Raw genomic sequence first — 23,296 nt, 5'->3', positions numbered from 1 at the left:
CTTCTCTACCTCTTTCTCTCTCTCATTCCCTCTTTCTCAACAGTCTATAATATCAGTGAGCAAGCTCATCTTCTCGTCCTACTTTGAGCCTCCACCACATCAATAAATAAACCACAGTGACACTAATAGAATATCTATCCATGTGAAAAATGCCTCATTCAGCACAGAGGAGGCGAGGAGAAAAAAAAAAACACTTTTCTTTGACTTTTTAAAATGCTTGTGATCCAATTCCTCACTTTTGCAGAGGAGGCAGGAGAATTCATATGAATTAAACAATGCCACAGTTGATTCATGCTTGTAATATCTTCTCTGTACAGTAGAGATGTATGAAGATGAGATGGCAGATGGAGGCGGAATTCTGTAGAATGGTGGTGATGTGTCTTCCTGAATGGATGAAGGGCCAAAACTGTCCAGGTGTAATATTAAGGCGCAGAAATGAGAGGTGGAATACTATTATTAGAAGTTGAAGAACAAAGCCTGCTTTTAAAATATATTTAAAGGGGCCCAGGAAAGAAGCGTAAAAAACAGTGAGGACTGGATTTTTCTCAGAGCACAAATAATTGCAACTGCATTTCAACCATCTTTCAAGGAATCCAAGTGAACAACTGCTGCTAATAAGAAGCAAGCAAGTAATAATCTTTTCACAACGCATTTCACGACTCAAAAAAAAAAAAATCATAAGTATGACAAACTCTTTCTTCAACTGCAAATATCCGAATCCCCGGAGCTTCAGACTTTCAACTCAAGGTAGCTAGTTTGGCACGATAGAGAGACATTCAATATGTCTGCTCTGCTCTTTCTCAATGCTTCATTTGTCTTGGTAGGGCACGGCTGACAGTGGTGGTTGGTGCATTGAGGAATGCTGCCCTGCTTCACCTCCAGGGAAGATTCCACAGCTCCAGCAGCAAGGTGACAGTTACTGCCAAGAACTTTCTGGAATCTGGAGCAGCAGCAGCAGCAGCACAGCCACCGAGGCTAAAAGCATGGCACCACACCTAAAGGAGTTAACTGCCACACCAAAACTAAAAGTGAAGGCGCCTGCTTGACTGCAAACAAAGTTACCTTATCAACAAATATACGGTTCGCTGTAGTGGCGTCGCGAACATAAAAGAAGGCTTTAGTTGTCAAACCTTGGATAGAACAGCTTGGAGTGGTTGCAAAAAAATTTATACTTTTAATAGATACTTTAAACCAGTGATTCTCAACCTTTTTCATATCAAGGACCCCTAATTTAGTCCACATTTAGAGCCACGGACCCCCATTTGATGAGATTTTGTCTATTTTTTTTATTGTTGGATATGATTTTGTCCAGAATTCCATGACTATCTGTATCGTAGGAAGAGAGATAACCATGATCAAAAATAGTCTTCTACATTAATTAAATCTACACTAAATACATCTAATTGTGTTAACTTAAATAATAAGTTTAACAATTCATCAATTTGCTGGAGACCCCCTGGAATCTCCTCAAGGACCCCTGGTGGTCCCCGGACCCCACGTTGAGAACCACTGCTTTAAACACCTGTGGGAATGCTGCATGCCACTGGCAGAGGTGCACATATTAAAAGAAATGACTTTGTTCCAATCATGTTATATCTACCTGTAGGAGTAACGCATGAGCATTTATCCGCCCTGAGACAGAATTTCCTTATGTTAACACCTGCAGTCTCGGGCAATTCATTCAATCTGTGCATATGAACAACCCTCTCCCAAAGCTGGATGTAAGTGAACAGGACACAGTCTTTGTTGACACTGATGCTAACTGGTGATTTTCCAGGGATACAGATCCAATTTCTGTTTCAGAAACATCACTAGTATGAAATAAAAACCAATTTGGGTATAAAAGCCCACCAGAAAATCTTATGAGTCCAAAGTCAGCCTCCCAAATTTAGCCTGTCAGTGAAGCAGCTCTAAAAAGTCTTGCTTGATGACATCACAGATTGAACCACTCAAAGAGCCATTCAAGGCATATGGAAATCTGTATTAAGATGGATTTTGCTTTAACATTCAATCAAGCTGCGACAAATCTGGCCTGACAAGCCCATCATATGATCTTATGTCTAGGATGAGATTGGTACACTAAGACAGCCCTTGGATGAAACTCCATTTCAAAGATGGTCTATTAAAATTACATTATGCAAGATCTCTTACCATCCGGGGCCAAGGGAGTCTGCTCTGTGTCACTGGCCAGCCTGGAGGGCTTGAGGGAGGCATGAGCAGCCTGGGTTGCGGCTCGGAGTTTGGGGAGGGTCAGGGCCTCGCCGTGGTCTCTCAGAGAGTGCTCTTTCAGCTGGCTGATGGTCATAGAGGAGAAGGGGCACGACAAGCACTTGTATGTGTGCTCACCTGAAGGAAGAGGCAAAGTCGGGAATCATAGTCACCTATTTTGACTACTCTATCAAATGCTCAAAGGGATTATCTTGATGAGGATAGGTAGAGACCTAGAAATGATAGCAGACACATACTATACAAAGAAACGGGAAACATGTCGCTCCCCACAAATGAAGCCAATCTGTACCAAATATGTCACCTTGTTTTGACTTGTAATTGTAGTGCTCCCCTTGGGCCAATCAGTGTAATGTTGAAGAGAAAACAGAATGAGTGGTGAGATGCATCATTTCCCCAAGTTTCACCAAAATCCAATTAGCGGTGTCTGAGATATCACACATGGCACATGAACTTATGAACGAATGAATGAACAAACAAATGAAGAAGACCAATCTACAGCCTTCCAACACTTTCCTCATGGGGGATTTAGAACTTGAAATGAGTTAGGAAGTGGATAATAACTTTGTATTTATCCAATAAAAATCTACAGTATGCCAGAGATATTACTGCCACTATGGGATACTACTATGATTTTAGTGTATTAAGGAAAAAAGGGCCTACACTGTAAACACGGATATAGAGACCAACTTAAATAATAAGCGGAATATCACAAAAACTCACACAGGACACGTGAGTCATGTTGGAAAGACAGTATTGCAGCTGATCCCTGACTCTCAGAAATTACAATTCAACACATTAATATGGCGATTGATTTATGTTGACCTGTTTCTACATTCATTTATGCTGCTGACTGCTCATGCTGCTGCCACTGTGCGGTGCTGGCAAACGCTTCGGTTCAGTTTTGTATGCACCCATGGGGGGTTTATGGAATTTTGCTTCCCGCTACTCTTGAGCATGTTTGCTTAACCTAATGCAGGGAGCACCCTGAAGAGCAGAGCCATTACCACCAAATATGATTGTATTACTGTCTTACAAAAAAAGATGGTTTCCTGATTGAACCACTACTGGCAAGAAAAGGTTGTTTGGAATAAGAATAATCCTTGATACTGGTGCACCAATCCCAATTATTGAATACGAGAGCCAGTCGTGGCTCAGGCTGCAAAACATGAACAATCTGTCTTTCTACAGCTTTGACACTTGACAATTTTTGATAATGACCAGTCAGGCGGCCCATTGAAGGGCAAATTGATTGCCTTGATAGCCACCTGAACAGTCCAGCTACAAACATTCAGCAAGTAGTCTGAAAAGAGAGATACTGACAATCATTTTCTATTGCTCTACCCTTGAATGACTTCAACACCTAATCGAGAGAAGCAGCATTCACATGACATGGGGTATATGGATTCCATAGCATACACACCGTCCTCAGCCTATTACTCAGGCTACAATCAAACACACAAAGGCACCAGACTGAGACACGGCGATGAGACTCAATGCCCAACAGAGGGAACATGATGTTTTGACAAAGAATGAAACTGCATGCCTACAAAAACATCAAGCCCCACTTTCCAAAAGGTAATCACACAACTCCAAATTGATTTTTGTTTGTGTCGATTATCCGCAGCAATTGTTAAATCTGACTGCTATTTCTTGTTCTCTCCAATCAGAAAGATGAGAGTATTCATAACTTCTTTTTGAAAATGGGCTGTTCTGTATTATCATTTGTAAAGATTGACTCTGTCTCTCATATTGTATCTATTGCTCTGGTGGAGCTTTTTTTTGCGTTTTGCTTGTATGTCTCTGTTTCTGTCTTTGGATCAATCTCTGCCATCTGGTTCCTTCAGAAACAGAAACCATCTGAGGCAAGGAATCACATCAAACAAGCATATGCATTCAACTTTGTAGCAGGCTGAAAAATTATTATCATATTCCTTAAACAATATCCTTTGAAATAAAAATATTATGGCTTATTTGGTATCTGGAAATATGATAGTACAATCTTACTATAGTCAAAAACACTACTAAGGTCAACAGGTCACCTTGTGAAACACATTCATCATGGCTATTTGTTATGAGAAAATAGCATGTGATTCCTTTGGATGTGCTTAATTTGTACATAGTGCGCTCGGTGAGTGGTGAATCTACTGCTCAAGCTATTCCACTGGTTGCATTGTGCTGGATAAGCTAAATCAAGCACGGCATCATTATGTGGAAGATGATAAACAGGGCTGCTATTCTGGCCCGGGACTGCCTTGTTAGTCATGGAGAGAGCTGTAAGAAGTGATTTAATATGTGTGTGTGTGTGTGTGTGTGTGTGTGTGTGTGTGCGTGCTCAAGTTTGTTTACCTGCATGTGCCTTATGCAGGTGGCTCTTCAGGCGACTCAAGTAGGCAGATTTAAAGGGGCAGAACTTGCACTTGAAGGGCTTGTGGTGCCCATGGTGAGACTGCACATGTCTGTCCAGACTGGGGATGAGAGAAAATACACAAAAACAGAAGGAGTGAAAGGGAGGAAGATAGGAGATAAGAGGATAAAAGAAGAAAGATAGATGAAATGAGGACAAAAGGATAGCAGATAAAGAGAGAAAACAAAGTGAAAGAGACAGTGACAAGAATAGAGTACAGAGGAGAAAGAGACAGAGAGAGAGAGACAGAGACAGAGAGAGAGAGAGAGAGCGAGAGAGCTCTACTAATGTTCCACAACAACCACTTTGATGATTTCAACAGCAGGATTTTCAGCAGCATCTAAGCGCTTGATTCTGTTTACCTCACAAACAACAGCAGCACATTTCCAATGACTACAGAACAGGGAACCGTGGGGTGAACTCATCTACCCACAATCCCCTGGTGGGAATGAGTGTGTGAGTGCCTGTGGGGACGGTGGCGGTGTTTTTAATGCCAGCCTCCTAGGTGGCATGGGAATGCGGCTTCTTTCTGGGTCAGGGCACATACAGTACAGAGGGATTACACCCGGGAGCTGAGAGGAGATGAGGTCTCTCTCTCTCTCTCTCTCTCACTCACTCTCTGTGATGGATAAAACAAATCACACTACCAAAATGTCTGTCTTGCTATAATGTTTGTCTTATTCTGCCTGTCTCCTAGGGGGGAGGAAATCTTTAAAAAGACTGAAGATTCAAAGGAATTTTGATATAAAGGTAAACAGAATATGATGTAAAAAATTTGCTCTGTACAAAAGGGGTTTAACATCCAGCTGATTTGGTAAGAAATGTAAGGTTGAGAGTTTAACATCAAGTCTTACCAGGGCTACATATTGCACATAGTCTGTTACATATGTGGGGGAAAGGAGCCCACCTAATGACCATGTAACAAAGTGTTATGCTGCATACAGAGTACACTACAGTAGAAGCAGTGTTAAAACTGTCAATCATAGACCCCCTTTCCTCTCTACTCACTTGTGTCTGAAGGGTGAGACGAACTGGCAGTACTGGCAGCTGTATTTGTCCTCTCTGCTGAACAGGGCCATAGCCGAGTGGCTCCTCTCATGGGACCTCAGGCCTTGCATGGACATGAAGACTCGGTCACACTGGGCGCACGGGTGACCCCCCGCTGCTAACCGCTGCTTCAGCTGGCCCCCTGAAACCACCGCCCTCGCCGCGGCCACAAGGGCCGCTGCCCTTCCTCCTCCACCGTCCGCCTGCGCTTCCATCGTCTCCATGGCAACAGCAACACCACCAGGGCCTGTGGAGACCAATGGCGGGCCCATGGTTGTAGCAGCACTGGTCTCCAGGCCATCGGCTTCAGCAGCAGCTGCTTCGTTCCCGTCCAGCTCACCATTAGTTATGCTCTCTGAAGGAAGGGTCAGGGGGACTTCACTGACTTCCTGCTGCAAAACAAAGAGGAGGCGTTTCAGATATTCAGCAACCTTTCTGCGCCTGCCGATGTAGTCCACTATAGCCTTGAGTTTGTGGTCCAGCTATATTGCAATGAATGTAGAAAGGAAAAGTAAATGTCTCCTCTGTTCCATCCCTCGGCTTAGAAGCTCTACTCTAGGGGGCGTTGTGGTGGCTCAGTTGGCACATACCATGTAGCTGTGTAATCTGGCCTCGGACCTTTGTCGCATGTCATCCCTCAGTCTCTCTCTCTCTCTCTTTCCTGTCTCTCTCAACTATACAATACAGTAGAAATGCCATAAAATACTCCCTAAAAAAAGTCTATTATATTAACACAGCACCAAGCCCTGTCTAATGCTAAACCATCAGCTCTTATTCTGACTGATTAATAAAATGAATGAATAAAAACAGGCAGGCTCACCATTAACTACAGAAAGGTCTGATTACTAGCTGATGATTATGCTTAATCAAAAATAAAAGAAAGGAGAGGACACAAATCTATCTATTCCAACCAATAGAAGAGATGCCTACTAAAATGCACTCATCTACCAACAACGATATGAGATAAAACAAAAATAATTGATTGCTTAGTTTTATTTGACTGGGTTATAACAAACATCAAGATAGCTAGTCATCAAGACAGTTCTAAGTTTAACCTCTTTCCATTTTAACTAGTTGGCTACTAAGCAGTGAAGTAAAATTTGACACACTGTGAAACAGGAGCAACTGAAAAACAAAGCTGTTTTTAGCAACTTAAAGACATTTCTGATTTGTTTTTCCCCATCAGTAGCTCACAAGGAAACTAAATATTACATTGGTACAATGAAATCAATGAGGTATATTGCAAAAAGAAAAATAGTGGGCTGAATTTTTGACACTCCACTACACTCTCAGCTAAAACAGATGCAGTGTGGTCTTCATGAGGCTATTTAAACAAAGATGGAATTAAGTATGACTTTTCCCTCTCGCTTCACTTCTCTCTCTCTCTCACTATATGTAGGTGGCTACTATCGTTGACTGGACCCCTCTCCATCTATTTCTCACTAGCCCACTGCAGACCACACGGCTTCCTTCATCTGTAGGACTGCAGGCTGGTTCCTGCAGTCACAAGTAGACAGACAAACACCATGACTTTTTATTGCCTCTAGGAAGCTCATTCTTTCTGTGGAAGGACCTGACCCTGCACTTCATACATCCATAAATAAGATGTGGCATCCACAGGCCCAACCCTGCCATCCTGTCTGCCCTGACTGCACTGTCAGCCCATTCCTCACTGAACCGTACAAGAAACCACTCTAGGTTCTAGAAACTGGAATTAAAACAGTCTTCTTGAGAATATGAAATCCAACAATAATTTGTCAGCTTCTCTAGCTTTTAAAACATATATTCCATTTGGTAGATGCATTTATCCAATGAACCTGGTCCTGGACCTGAAGACCATGAGTGCTTATAGTAATTCACTCTGGCAGGGTAAGTGGCATGACACTATTGAGCTACACAGGATAACACTTTTGTCCAAAGGTTGTGATAACAATAAAACACATACAGATAAAACAATCTCCATTGTATTGAGGCTACCTAGAAAGTGAAGTGAACATCACAACAGGAATACTCCCCTTTATCAGAGGCATCTCATCACCTTTGTTATTTATTTTCAGAATAATTAGTTGTATACTGGTCCCAGCTGCCAATATGAATACATGTCTTCCCTATATCTCTCTGAGGCCCCAAACCATCTCATCTTACATATACAAAAGATAGATTGAGTGTCTGGCAGAAGAACCAGGCTTCCATTTGGATCCTTAGGCCTGTTCTCTTAGACACTGGCAACCTCAGTGGAATACTAATGTCCAAATGGTTACCCGCCGCTGCCCTAAAAGTTATGGCTCGCCACTCTGTCCTCCACTCCTCCCCCTCTCCTGCAATGGGACAACATTGCTTGTTTTCTCTAGGGGAAGTTGACAGACTGTCTACCCAGGAGCCTCCGTTAGTAATAAACAAAATGGGAAACAGAACCCAGGTTCAGTAAAACAGACCACAGCAGAGCTAGATCTGTCTGAAGGGTGGGAGTTAGTGTGCAAGACTGAGTCAGCGGGGATAGAACAAGTGGGCCTTAAATTAGCTAAGATCTATTTGTATTAAATGAGGGTGGATATACATTTAAGAAATTATTTAATTATGATAATAATGAAATACTTTACATTTGCTTGATCTGCCCAACAATGTAGCTGCTACATGATATGTCTATACCTTTTACACACTGTCTAACATCTCTTGTGAATTTAAGATAGATGAAACCTACTGAAGTCACAGTGAACAACATATGCCACTACACAGGGAACACATATTTTCAAAACAAAATTTGTTGTAAATGTTGACATAAATTAAGATTAATTTTCAATCTGTATTTTTTTTTTAACAATAATATATGGAATAACAAAATTATTTGAGACCAAATGCAGCAAATCAATTACAATAAGACAAACACTGCCTAAAACATGTATAAAAACCATTTAAAATTAAATGCCACTCTGCTTACCTTGACATGTCCCTCTTTGACCTCTCCATACTGGACGTGCTTCCTAAGGTGGTTGCAGATGGCTCGGAGGGTGGGGTGCACCTCCACACAGAAGTTACACCTGAATCCTATGGGGGCTTTATTTACAGGGTTCTCCTGTTAACAGAAAGGGAATTGACACAAAGAACTTATTATACATACCACATTTTTTTTTAACTTGACTAATTGTTACCTCCTTTCAAGAATGAAAGTGTAGGAGCATTGAAAATTATGTTTATTTTCTTTTAGATTATTTAACGTTTAATTTACCAGGTAACAAGTTTCAGAGATCATTCTATGAAATATCATCTGTACTTACCTTCTCAGGCTTGGTCTCTGGTAGTTCTGTGGCCTTCTGTTTGCTGAGAAGCTGCCTCCTCCTCTCCTGCCTCATGGCCCTCTTCTGAAACTCCTCATTGTGGTTCATCAGATGCTTGGCCAGGACTGGGAGAGCCAGGAACCTCAGCTCACAGTGGGAACACTGGTACAACTCTGAACCATCCTCCCCGGGACTGGGCGATACTACAAAGTCTCTCTTCAGGTCATTGCTGTGGTGGTCATTGTAGTGCATAGAAAGCAGCTCGACTGTGCTGAAGGACAGCCGGAAGCATTTTAGACACTTGAACGGCAGCCATTCAACCTCTCTGTCCTGCTCAGGCTCAAGCTGAACCTCCAACACTTCCTTGTCTTCCTCTACCGTTGCACTGACAGTGATCTTCTCGGGTTCTTTGGCATAGATAACGGTGAAGTAGCGGCCGAGCTTGCTAGCATGCTGCTTCTTGGGGAAGACACCTGGGTGGCGTTTAATGTAGTGTGAGACAATGCTTTTCCTGCTGAAGGCCTGGAAGCTGCAAAGAGAACACTTTCGCCTCTCCACAGCCAAGCGTAGGTCTTCATTCATTTCTGAGCAGTCTCCTTCTGATGATGGGGGTGCCATCACTTTAGCAGGCTTATCGGTCATTGTCTTGGAAGCAGCCAAACAATGGGTGTAATAGGCATCGATGTCATGACGCTTCTGGTAGTGTGCTGCCAGGCCTTTCCGTATAGGGTTTGTGTATGAACACAGAGCACATTTGAAGACATTGTTTTTACCCTCTGGCTGAGCACGGACGTTGTTGTGCTTGATACGGTAGTGGCGGGCGATGCCTTTCCTGGTGGAGCAAAAGTATTTGCAGAGTTGACACTTGAATATAGCGTGTTTCTCTGTCTTATTGATGGGAAACTGGGAGAGAGCAAGGTCCAATTCGCCGACCTCCTGGACTTCTGGAGCACTCGATATACTACTGGCACTGCATTCAGCTACTGGCTCTGTTTCTTTGCCGGAGGAGAAACTTATAAGAGAAGGAGAGAACATATCGGAAGCTGGTTGATTGTGATATTTTTCATAATGGATTTTGAGTTTTTCCAGTGTCCCATGTGTGTACGGGCACATTTTGCATCTGTATGCACCATAGCCCTGCCTTTGAGTTTTGCACTTGTCATCTGCTTCATTTAAGTCGGCAATTTGCTCTATATCATCTGCAAAATCTTCTGCAGTGACTTTCACTAATGGGTGCCGTTTCTGATAGTGAGTTAGGACCCCATGGATGCGAGAGTTCACATACGGACAGTGACGACACTTATAAACAGAACTGGGGTTGATGTCAGCCTCCTGTGCAAAATCTGCAGCTTTTACTTTCATGCCTGGGTGCTTCTTTCCATAGTGAGTAAGGAGGCCATGGAGACTGTTGTACTCTGACAGACATACAGTACACTGATATGGATTGTTGGAGATAGAAAGACGTGGGTGGGAAGGATGGGGGTTGCTTTCTTGAGGTGGGGTAGCAATGACCAGTGCTCCATCATCTTCAACAGCCTGGCAATTGAAAGGTGCATGTTCTTTGGCCATTGACTGGTGGACCTTTTCAGGTGACCTATTCCCTTTGATGATATCCAAAAGTACAGATTCGTCCCCTTTGATGGCCCAGGGGTGAACTGCTTGGTAGTGACTGGTGATATCCCATATTGTACAGGCCTCAAAGGCACAGTCTCTGCATCTGTAATGCTTAGTGTCCAAGTTGCCCCCTTGCTGGGTAGTCTCTGGCCCAGCCCATAGCTTGCTGGCCATGTATGTGTAATCTACATTGTGCTCAGGATGGCGTCTTTGGTAATGGAGCAGCAGGCCTTGGGGTTCTGCATGGGAGTAAATGCACCACTCACAGTGGTAGCCAGCCTCCAAGATGCCATCTTGGTAGGCCCAGTGTAATATGGTCATGGCCGTGGCCTTCACAGTAGGGTGCTCTTTCTTCAGATGTTTCTTTAGGGCATAGACATAGGGGGATGTGTAGGAACAGTGTCTGCACTTTAGTGAACGGAGAGTTGTGGAGTTCTCAGGGTCTGCAGGGGCTGGTGTCATGGCAGATGAGACACTGCCAGACTGAACCATCTGAGCACGCTCACGTTGACTCCGGACAACTGCAGTGTGGCGACGTACAAGGTCAGCATTAGCCTTGGTGTCCCGATGCTTTTTCTGGTAATGAATAAGCACTCCTTTTACAGTACGGTTGCCATAATCACAGTGCTGACAAAAGAACAGCATCTCAGCCTCACCTTTCTCTCCATTTCCAGCTTTAGGACTTGAGTTATTAGATCCATCATATCCATTATTGTGAAACTGCTTCAAAAACTGTTTGGGAGCTGCAATTTGCAATTCATCCATTAATTTCATCAATCCAGGGGTGGGAGCGCCATGTTTGATATATTTTGCTGTCACTTTTACTTCTGGGTGTCTCTTTTGATAATGGACCAATACACCAACAACAGATCTGTTACTGTACACGCAATGTTTACAGTAGTAGATTTCCTCATCAGATCCAAACAATGTAGCACTTGATGACTTTGTAGGTGTGGCGACACTAAGGTTAAATGAAGAGTTGGCAGCAGGTTGTGGCCGGTCCACTGAGATGACCTTCATGGTTTTCTGTATGCGGAAATAAGACGCCTTTTGCTCTGGGTGTTTCTTCTGATAGTGGACCAAAACAGAATGCATGTTGGGGCTAGCAAAGGAACACACATCACAGTCATAGACCACAACATTACCACCCATCGCTTCTTTGAGAGCCTCTGTCTCAGCACCGGCTTCAGGGGTCTTGGAGATGGGTTTCAGCACTGGGCTGGAGGAGGATCTGGGGGTGGAGGTGGCGGAGTTGAAATTCTTGGGGCCAGAGTTCAATATTTCCCTCAGTGTTTGCGATTCACCAGTCTTGTGGGATTGCTCCACTACATAGCTGGAGAAGATCATGGCATTGTTGATTTTTACTGTGGGATGCATTCTTTGGTAATGGGGCATTAGGCTCCTGACATTGGGGCTTGTGTATGAACAGAAGCGGCACATGTATACCAGATTTGGCTGGTTAAAGTTGAGCACATTGCTTGCCTCAGGGTGGTGATCCATGTAGTGTTGGTGTAGATCATTGTAATTTGTGTATTCAATGTAGCACTCCAGACAGCGGAAGACAGCACTCTGGTCCTCAGGGTCCAGGATGTACTTAAAGCTGAACTTGATGTAGGGGTGCATTCTCTGGTAATGGGTGCTGACACTACGGGCTGACTTGTTGTGGTAATCACAGTGTTTACAATAGAAACGTGCAGTTCCGGGTTCCTCTGAATATTCTGCATTCTCCTGGAAAGTGTCCCTACTGTCTTGGTTACTCTGGTCTTGGAGATCATTAGGGTCCGCAGAGATATTTTCACTATCATCTGAGAGAGTCAGTGCAATAGGAATGTTCCTAGGTTTTGACTTGGGGTTGCTTTTCCTTTTCCCTATTCTACCTCCTTCATGCGAGATGGTTGATTCTCTTACATGAAGTTGCTGTGTGTTGTAAGTGAAGACAGGGTTTTTACTGTCATGGTTGCTGCCCTCTTTATCAGTACTAGCGTGATTTTCTCCCACTTCTTCATCATCCATTTCATCCAGATTTATTATCATGTCCTGTTGGCTTTGGCTTATCTTACTCTGAAGGTTGCTGGCAATTTCATCAATTCTAGTTCTCTTCTTAACTGAGGATAAATCCAAAGGCAAGTCATTAATGGACTTCCTGGCTCTTTTCCCTGTCACTAAGGGCTTTTTGGTGGCAAGTCCTAGAATGGAGGTCTGGGTTTTTTGTAAAAAAATCGGAGAAGTGTCCACCTCAGAGTCTGGCTGGTCAGTCAATGGGCTTTCAAAGACAGTGGGCTGTAGATCATCACAGTAGGAGTGCTTATGCTGCTGGTGAACCCTCAGGCCTTTCAGTGTGGTGGTAGAGAAGCTGCAGAGTGTGCAGCGGTGAGGGTTCTGCTGGTCGTTCACTGTGCTGGTTGACTTTTTTCCATTGACTTTGGAACCTACATTACCCCCATTAACTGGTTCTGCAGCAGTGTCATTCTGGGGTTCTGGACTATCGCTGGTTAGGTCCATGGTCTCCAAGTCTGAGGAACTGTGGCTCTGTTTGTGTGTGCCTAGTTTGAGAGGGCTGGTACAAATAAATGGGCATTCATCACATTTATACACTGTGGTTTTACCAGAAAGGTGAATGTTTTCAATGTGGCGGGAGATGCTCCGCCGATGCATGGTAAGGAATGAGCAGAAGGGGCACTGAAAGCGGTTCATGTACTTTCTGAATGGTATTCCTTTAGTCTCCAGTAATTTGTTATCCTCATCAGTTAAAAGTTGCTTTGCATCAGCTGACAGGGTCCCAGTATAGTTGGGATCATCTATATCACCTAACTCTTCATCATCATCTTCCAAGCTGCTCCTTGAGTCTTCTTCATTGAGTAAGCTGGCATCCATCTCAATGACAGCATTGGAGACATCAGATGCAGCAAACCTCTTAGACAAAATGGAGGAACCTGTACTGTTTGGTGTTACTGCATTGATCTGTGCATATTGAAAGGATGAGATCCCAGCAGCTGACTTCCCCAACGTGTTTTCTGGTGTTTCCCCTGTGGACCCCTCATTTCCACTTACATCACTGAAAGTTATCTTTGATCTAGGTGGGCTTCTGGAAGAGGAGGGAGAATCTGGTTTGGGGGAGCTTACCTCCCCTTCCAGCTCCTCAACGCTGGAAACAATCTTCACCTTGTCACTGTGCTCCTTCACTACATGATTAGTCCAGCTATCCTTCTCGTCAGTCTGATAGTCACACCATTCACAGGCAAATGTTCCCTTGAGGAATCCACTGGTTGAGTGAGATTCCTCTCCAGCCTCCACAAATTCTGAAGGATCTCCCGTGCCTTCTGAAGGAACTTTGTTATGATACATTATTTGGTGTTTCATTATCCTTGCTTTGCGTGGAGACTTGTATGTGCAATACTGGCAGGAATACACTTTTGAATGGTCATTGTGCATTATGATGGTGTAGCTGGGATGTTTAGATGTCTGTGAGGAGTTACTTGCATCTGAATCTTCCTCTACAACATTGTGCACCTTTTTGGTGTGGTTTTTCAAAAAGGACTTTGATCTGAAGTAACGGACACAGAACTTGCACTGGTAAAACGGCAGGAGAGATTCAGCTGTCTGCTTTTGTAATGTTTGGTTGGAACCGTCAGTGGAGTTGGGGCCTAAAAAAAGAGAAAATATGTCAGAATTTTGCTGAAAAATAGTATAACAGCATCAAAATTGTTTTATTCTTGTTACAATATAAGACAAAAAGTAAAAACTTTGTGAAATTATTATTTAGATTTTATATTGTTGTATAAAATATTGACATAGCAAATGGCAGCGCTAAATCTAAACTGAAAACATTTTTTTAATGTTCGTCAGTAAATTATGTGAGCATCATAGTCTGGAGTCTTTTCCAATCCTCAACAAAGTGTTAACTCTAATGTCTAGAGCTGCAACGATTAATCGATTAATCGATTAGTTGTCAACTATTAAATTAATCGCCAACTATTTTGATAATCGATTAATCGGTTTGAGTAATTTTTTAAGAAAAATAAGTCAAAATTCTCAGATTCCAGCTTCTTAAATGTGAATATTTTCTGGTTTCTTTACTCCTCTGTGACAGTAAACTGAATATCTTTGGGTTGTGGACAAAACAAGACATTTGAGGACGTCATCTTGGGCTTTGGGAAACACTGATCGACATTTTTCACCATTTTCTGACATTTCATAGACCAAACAACTAATCGATTAATCGACAATGAAAATAATCGTTAGTTGCAGCCCTATTAATGTCTAAGGTAATGTGGTAGCCATACTCATTCCAGCTTTAGGAGGCGTATAATCCTTGTCATCCTTGTCATCATATTCCTCTTCTTCTTCCTCGTCTTCATCCTCATCTTTCAGAGAGTCAGACTCATCTGCATCTGCAGGCTGCAGGAAAACAGTGTGTACTTCCTGAATGTGGGTCTTCAAGTCATCATATGACTCGGCACGGAAGTCACACCCATCACACTGCAATACCTCCATAATTAAGAAGGGGGTGCACTCCCTGGAAAATCAGGGAAACCTGCAGAGGGCAAAAAAGGGAAAAAAAAATGTATGAGTACATGCCAGGTTAAAAGGTTAATTCAAGTCTTTGTAATTTAAAAATAATTCTGAAATTCTTGAGAATCATATTATATAGTCACCTAGCAGTATGAATAAGACCCATACTATGTTGTGCTACTCAGTATGCATGTATACTGAATAATGTAACACTGTAAGACATGTTTAACTTACTTATGGAGTCCTGCATCCATAAGTATTTGCCATAATTGACAAGGGCAGGATGAAAACCTATAGTTTGCGCAAAGCCTAGTGGATTTTAAAGGTGCAAAGCCCAGAGTTCCCTCTAGGCAACAGAATACTGAGACCCTGACACCAAGTGCTCTCAAAGCATGAGAAAGTGTTCAAAAATCAGGCCAGGACCTTAAAAGGTTTCAAAATTACCACTCATGTGACTGCTGATACTACATCCCACTTTTACAGGCCAAGATCTGAGTATAGATTATGTGGGGACTACAAATAGCCTAACTGTAAATACTTTCTAACCTGGAGCAGAACTCCATATCCAAAGTGGATATGGAGTTCCACTTTGGATACACACACTATTGGCTACATTGGCTGGCAGGAGTCGCAAATATTATTAGATCCACCATGATGAGGACTCCAAGAAATACAGGATTATTAACACTCCAAGGGACATTCACATGCAGGTTACTATTTGGAGCATTTTCAGCCCCTAGTTATTCTAGTTATCAGGACAACCAGGGAGTCACACTTGAAGAACCTACTGTATATAAACTATTGGCAAGAATGGAAGACGCTAGTCTCAAACAAAACAGAACCATTTGCCCATTGCTCGCTGAAGAGGTTTGGTACCTGGGACAGAAAGTGGATGCCAAGGGAGATCACACAATTGATGCTAAGATCAAAGCTGTTGTAGCGGCTCCAGCTCCAACTAACACAACTGAGCTCTAGGCCTCCTAAGGGTTACTGCTCCACCTCCCTCCCAACCTCTCTACTCTGCCAGCTGCCAATTACACTACAAGTTCAGGAGGGATATACTGCAGCAAGGAGATTCACTGTATGTAAATAAGAACCATTAAAAAGTCCAAGGACTGAAGTCAACTGAGATCGTAATGAAGGAAATGGACAGCAAAAGATGTGACACTTTCAAATGTCCATGAGCATGTGCTCAAAGGATAGCCTTCTGTTAGTAGAGCCTCATTTAATAGCATTGCAGAGCCTCTTCACCCAGCATTTGGAACTGTGTCAAACATGGATGTATTCAAATGGTTATTCCTCCACAAGGCATGAATGCACTGACCAAGTTGTTGCAGCAGTCCCACCAGGATCAAGGGCCTGGTAAGTTAATGTGCCACAAATGGACCAAGATGTGGAAAGAGAAGTCAACCAATCTACAGAACAGGCAGTCTGCTGCAACATGATTACAACCATGGTAATGTCCAGAGAATCCTTGAATTCAACATGCGGATTGTGGAAAATGGGAGCACGTTCTGCTGATTTTTTCCCCTATTCTAAATGGATGGATGTGTGTATCCAGTAAATATGGCAACTACTCATGCAACAATTGCGGTTTAAAGTTTCAAATGCTGGTGAGTACAAATGTCAGTTGTGCAGAGTTTGCAGAATTAGTGAAAAAAAAATGGAATTAAAACATTTGACTTCAGCATCTTTTAACCATCATATATATTGGCTGATCAAGCAGGTCGGACCTTTAAGAAGGAAATGAAGAAGATGTAAGGTGAGAGGGAGAGCTTGTGAACTAAAGTGTCCAGATTCCTGTTTAATTACAAGATTAGTGCAGATACTCTGCACTCTGCCATGCATACTAAGCTACTGTTCAGGGCTTGTCTTTGGCAGAGACATCAAGAGAGAATCATGATACATGTGTCACTTTGTACCTTGGGATGAGGTTTTCATGAAAAGCTATCACTACTGTCCCCAGCAAATCCCTGCAACCAGTGAGAGCCACATGCAGACCAGATAAAAAAGCGTGAGCTGAGTTAGACTGACCCCTGTACCCCTGTACATCTGAGACAGTGAGCAGTTCCTTCACCTCTGCTTCAGAGCAAACTCAAAGCCCTGAGGTTGTTGTCTGCAAGCTTCAGAGAAATCCTCAAAAGAGTAGCCTTCTTGAAAGACTCAGGCACAGTAAAAAGTTCTGTAACTAGTCACCAAGTAGTCGCTGATCATCAGCGCCTGGCAACCCAAAGTAAATATAAAGGTAGTCTACCTGACAGGAGCACACACAAGGATGGCAAAACATCGACGAAAAACTAATATTTTTGTTGAATATTGTGATTGTAATTTGATTCACAATAAATGTAGACATAACTTATTGTGCATTTTTTTTCAATGCTTAAATTATGCTCAAAATGGATATGAGACGCTAAAATAAAAATTTAAACTTGGTTTGCAAAATTTGAATAAAATGACATCTCTAACATTTATCATGATTTTTAGACTTTTGTTTAGGAGGCTGTTTCCCTCTGAGAAAAAAAAAAATCTGCCTTTTACGATTTGTAAATTGCAATAGGCAATATTGCATTTTTGCTTTTTTTTTTATTCATTCATTATGCAGCCCTAGTGTCCGGACCAAACCAATCACAATTCACGGATACAGTAAATAAATAGATCATGTGAAATTAGAAAATTATTAGACACATTTGGAATTATTTATGATCAACAGTCACAAATGTATGTTGTTGTCTCATTATGATGAAGAAACTACATGGATGCAATACCACAAATTCACATAAAAATGAGAGTAATTCCAGTTTCTAAAATGAATGTAATTTTAGAGCTGTCAACAAACTGATACAGCGGGTCAGAAAACAGAATTCTGCAGATGCTGATGTTACTAAGAATCCTAAGAAGATCCTATTTTTTAGCATAGCATCGTTCCAAGAACAATGGAGGGACTGAGGAGGGATTATGGGCTGATTTGTCCCATTTTTATTACCTTGGGATAAGCAACAGCTGGAGAGCAGCTCCACAGCCCAGTATTTACAGCAGACTATTCTGTCAGATTGTATCAACCGCTCTCAAATAAGATTGAATGAATCAACAGAGGGATGAAGGCTTTATGTCTTTGGGGCAATTCTGTAGTTTGGACCTGGCCAGAAAAACACAAGCTGATGATGTGGCCATCATTTCACAGCTTGCTCATCATGGCATTGTAATCAATTGTCATTATATCTCAACAACCATATTAAATAGCATATAAGCCTTATGGTTCACATTGGTTTTTAGATAGGTAGTTAAAGCTCACCATTTTGAACCTTGAGGCTTGAAATCAAAGCCCAGTAAATGATACTTTTTTCACACTTTCACTTGGATACAGTAACCAGCAAAGTCTCAGGTAATAAACAAAGAATACTCATTTGTGGCAATATTGGTTGCTTATGACAGTGGTTGCTTAACTGCGCACACCACTCAATTAAAATGAAAGTCTCCCCCTCAGACCCATTTACACTGTTAGATATCATCAATCTGTGATGTTCAGTGCATTACAAGAGTTATTTTGTGATCAAGTGGTGTAATTTCCTTTTTTTTTGTGTGCCCACGTCTACTTCTACTTCAGTTAGTGATTTCTTATATTTCTCAAAAGGCCTTTGGACAACCCCGAGAGAATGGTCCTTAACTTGTTGCATTCAGCCATTGGTCTCACGTGTAGGTGGAGAGAGCAATAGTAATAGTGATGGCATTAGCAATAATAAGAGCAAGAGAGTGAGTTTGTTCAGGTTGAGAAAAAGCAAGAGTCACGTCCCTTTACTGAAAACGCAAAATGTCTTGTGCCTGCATTGCATTCTGGTCTATTGAGGCTACTGTTGGTGGAGAAATTGGTATCCCTGACTCTTCTACGATGGATTTCTCCCTGTATGATTGTTGAACGTCGGTGCAAAATGGTGAGTCTAGAAAGAAGCCCTTTGTCTTTGAAGATTCTGCTATTAAACTCCATTGTAGCTGCACTGGAAATATCTCGACATGACATCACATCGTTTACATGTGGTCAGCTATCCATGGGAACAGAAAAAAATCCAGCACCGAACAACAAAATGGGCCTAGTAATGCAAGGTATGTCGCCAATAGCTATTTTTTAACAGAGTTGGTGTTTTGGGGTGGATTTTCCCTTTAATTCATGGAAAAAGAACCTTTTGCTTTAATAGCAGCAGTTTGCAGCAGTGTTTGGATTAGTGTCTATCGACTGATTTAGGAATTTTCTTTCTATCATTTCATGATGAAAGATGACAGACTTTGTTATTCGTTGTTTGAGCTTATTTTTGCAGAGGACAGAAGATTGTTCCCCAAAATACCTTGGTGTTTGGAACTATTCATTTTCTCCTTTATCCTGACCAGAGTCAGGATCCCCATCCCCCAAAAAATGAAACAGCCCCATAGAAAGATGCTGCCAACATGCTGAACAGTAGGTAGTGTGTTATTAAGATGATGGGCTGTATTGGCTCTGCACCATATTTTGGAATTAAGACCAAAAAGTTCACCTTGGTTTCATGAGACCAGAAGACCAGAGGGCTTTACCTGGTAAAGCCTCTGTGTGGGAAACACTGGTATTGGCTCTGAATGAAACATATCTTTTGAAAAAAGTTCTACCCTGATTTTATCAGACCAGAAGACATTTATCCATGGTTTTGGGAGATTAACTGTATCTTCTTGCATAATTGGGACTGGATGTCCTTTTTAGTGAGAAGTGGCCTCCATCTTGCCATCCTACTCCTCAGCCCAGAAGTGCAGAGAACACACAACTGTTACATGCATGGAGTGGACAGACAGTTATTTTAAGGTTGCTGGTGGCCTCTTGGTAGCTTCCCTTACAAGCGACCTCTTTGCATAGTCATCCATCTTAGAGGGACGACCTGAACTAGGCAAAGTCCTGATGGTGCCATGTTTCCTCCACTTCTTCATTACAATCTTCACTGTGCTCCAGGAAATATTTAAGGTCTTTGAAATCTTTTTGTATCCTATATGTCCTAATCTGAAACCTTCGACAGCAAGATCTTGAAGATCTGGTGTTAGCTCCTTGTTGCTATGCTAGCCTCTGCACACTGAAATACACTTAGCAACTAAGAAACCTTCAGTGAAATCCCAGTTTTAATTGGTCTAATTAGAATCACTATTTTATTTAAGATGAAGGCAAATTAGCTCTGTGCAATGTTTAGTTAAATCCTAACACAATTACAACCAAGGGGTGTGCGCACTTATGCCACCAATGTGTTTTACATTTTTTATACATTGTCAGACATGAGTAGCCTTTTGTTTTTGTTGGTAACTATATCCAAATGACAGTGAAAAAAGTAGAAAATATGAAACTAGAAAAACTAGAAAGTAAAAACTGGAAAATTTGAAAGGGTGTAGGCCTATACACACACACACACACACACACATACACACACACACTCGGAGACAGTATTTTCAAGATTTTCCCTCTTGTCCGCACTCCTTTGTGTACTGACAAAGCAGGATAGTTTTCATTTAAATATCATTACCATTCAAAATGGTCACAGATTGATGAGCACCTTCTCGGGGGCCAAACTAAAACACAAATTTTGCCGAAAGCTGATTCTTATTTTCCCAAACATCTCTTTTCCATTTCCCACAAGTGGTCAACTGTGTATTATGTTTGGCAAAGGCAGGAGTATTTTGCATGTATTCAAAGAGGATTAATGGTTCACACTACAAGCATGACCCTTTGTGCATACTTTTGTATAATACATTGGATTGATGGAAAAAATAGTCCACATCATAATATTCTGCGGGTCGTTTTTGCAAGATGTGTTCAATCTGACCAAAAATAATCTTGTGTTGCTGTAACCTCAAGCCTCCATAGAGTCTTGCTGAAAAGCCTACAGGCCGACCCTCATGGGGATGTCAAATCAATGGCAATAATGACACCCAGACTAATAATTGAATTTTCCAAGTCAATATCCCACATGTAGCTTGATACTTTATTGTATAGGATCGTCATAATTAGAGTACATTCTTACTACTTGTAGTTAGGCCTATTAATTATAGAACTAAAAGAAATGACATTCATAGTGTCATTAGGCTACACATACCTATACATATACACTCATACCTAAAGAGAATTGTTGCTCCATTCTTTTATCATGCATAGCTATCTACCCACCTACATTCCTTGGAGGATCAAGACGCTTCAGCTTGAAACCTCGTGGTGTCTTGTAAATCAAACATCCAGCCACAGCCCATAGCGCAGATAAGCAGTTAGTATGACTAAAAAAAACAACCTGTGACGGAGAGTATCCACAGAGAAAGACAAGATGCGACTCTTCATGAAAAAATTGGAACAGCTGTCATAAAATGTCACTTTACGTACACTATGTACAATTTAGTGAAATGAAAAAAGTATTACCAACTTACATACTGACTAAATAAACAAACAAATAGCCTAAATACTACCCTAAATATTCAAACTTATTATTGTTATTATTATTGATTATTATAAATCTTGCCAGTTGTAGGGCTGAGCATCGGTGCTTTTTTGGCACCAACTGAATCACGTCGGTACTACCAACTTAGGAAATAGTTAAAACATTTGGTGCCAAAGTTTGGTACTTTAATGGTTAATCTTAGCCTGCAACATCCATCTTCCAATCACCACACCTGTTATAAAACCTAGTGACTGCTGATTGGCTTGCTAGGTAACTACTTGCCACAGGCAGGAAAAACAAATCTGTCCAGGTGTCACTACACCTTCATCTTTCGGTTTGCTCAAAGTAAACAATGTGGCAGAAACGGTCCAAGGTCTGGCTACATTTCACTGAAGCTGACAGCAAAAGGGTGTGGTACAATATTTGTGACAACAAACTATCTGCCACTTGAATCTGATAGTGTGATTTTCTTTTACAGTGTAAAATTGCATTTTGAACAAATAAATACTACTAACAATACTAATAAATAAATACTCATAAAGGCTTGTTTTATATTAAATAAATGTCACACTCAAGAGTTCAAACGTTACTTCTTTTAGTAAAAAGGTATTGCATTACAAAATCAGCTTTTATTCAGCATAGATGTGAAAAAGTACCGGTATCAAATTCAAGGTACCGGTACCGGAAATTTCCAAACGATACGCAGCCCTAGACAGTTGGTCCCACACCCAGCTGGCCGGCCAGCGGAGAGCTCCATGTGAGCGGGCCAAGCTGCCAGTGTGTCCCAGAGCAGCCAGGGGCTCCATTGTTGTTCAGGGTCGGGTTACAGCCCCACCAGGGGCCCCACCCTGCTCTCTTGGCAGTTCATCGCTGTTCTGAACAAAGTTGTCTTCTAATGCCAGGTTCCTTGACATGGATATCAAGAGAATCCTTTAGGAGAAGGAGGGGAGAGGAATGCCTGAGGAGAAAAAAAAAAAAAAGCCTCCTACACAACCACCATCTGCCTTAGTGTAGGCCGTCTCTTCAGCCAGTCAGTCCCCGTGCCACACCAAGTTAATGGGTGAGATTGTGTAACTGCTTTCATCTAGTCAGCTGGGGCTCTAACAGACAGCCACTGAGCTGCTCAGATCCTCCTCTGAGCTGAGCTTCAAGGGCAGCCATTTTAGGAGCTGACTATGTGCGCTTAGGTGTTCAGCCAGCACACAACATGGACCCACAGATCTGATCCTCTTCCTCAAAGGCAGGCAGGCTGTCACTGGAGAGCTGCTGACAGAAATCTATCTGCCAGATGTACAGTGCTGTGCCCAAGCCCTCTGCCCACACAGCTCAGCAGAAAACACCTCGCACTCTTGCCAGACTGACTTTGCCTAGTCCTTTCATTTCTGGGGGACATTATCTCTCACATCAAGAGATTTTCAGAAAAATGCTGGAGCCCCATTCCATGGAAAAACACAGAGAAGGTCAGAGCCAGTGGCACGTTGGCTACACTTCTTCAAAAAACCAGAGGAGGAATAAATACGTTTTTAGGAACTGTCAACTACGTTCCACAAGGGGGTCTAAAAATGCAAAGCATGTCTGAACTTCCCTTTTTTTTTTTCAGAGCTCTGCAACCCTGGGCTTGAAGAGCAGACAAGAAGGGGCGGAGAGGAAGGAGAGAGAGAAGCAGAAGGGGAGAGCAGGCCTGAAGGGGAAGGGGAAGGGTGGGAGGATAAGAGAGGTAGCATGAGAGCATGACCAAGCCACCTGGGAGACCTTCACTGGTGAGCAACAGAGGACAAAGCCATCAG

The 23,296-nt window shown here is 42.2% G+C and overlaps 1 protein-coding gene across 4 annotated transcripts in view; it reads right to left on the bottom strand.

Annotated features, from left to right (window-relative positions):
- Nucleotides 1-23,296, bottom strand: part of znf462 (zinc finger protein 462) — a 56,573-nt gene that overhangs the window by 14,476 nt on the left and 18,801 nt on the right. For all 4 annotated transcript variants that reach the window (XM_071896751.2, XM_071896752.2, XM_071896749.2 and 1 more), the window contains exons 2-7: nt 14,853-15,103; nt 8,956-14,213; nt 8,619-8,753; nt 5,642-6,072; nt 4,576-4,694; nt 2,152-2,346 (exon numbers count right to left, since the gene is read on the bottom strand). In XM_071896751.2, the coding sequence (XP_071752852.2) occupies nt 2,152-2,346; nt 4,576-4,694; nt 5,642-6,072; nt 8,619-8,753; nt 8,956-14,213; nt 14,853-15,063 (6,349 nt within the window). In that variant the 5' untranslated portion in view covers nt 15,064-15,103. The remainder of the gene's footprint in view (nt 1-2,151; nt 2,347-4,575; nt 4,695-5,641; nt 6,073-8,618; nt 8,754-8,955; nt 14,214-14,852; nt 15,104-23,296) is intronic.

Source organism: Centroberyx gerrardi, chromosome 2, assembly GCF_048128805.1.
Source record: "Centroberyx gerrardi isolate f3 chromosome 2, fCenGer3.hap1.cur.20231027, whole genome shotgun sequence".
NCBI lineage: Eukaryota > Metazoa > Chordata > Actinopteri > Beryciformes > Berycidae > Centroberyx > Centroberyx gerrardi.
The sequence above is the reverse complement of the archived record's forward strand: the minus strand, read 5'-3'. Positions and strand labels throughout refer to the sequence as shown.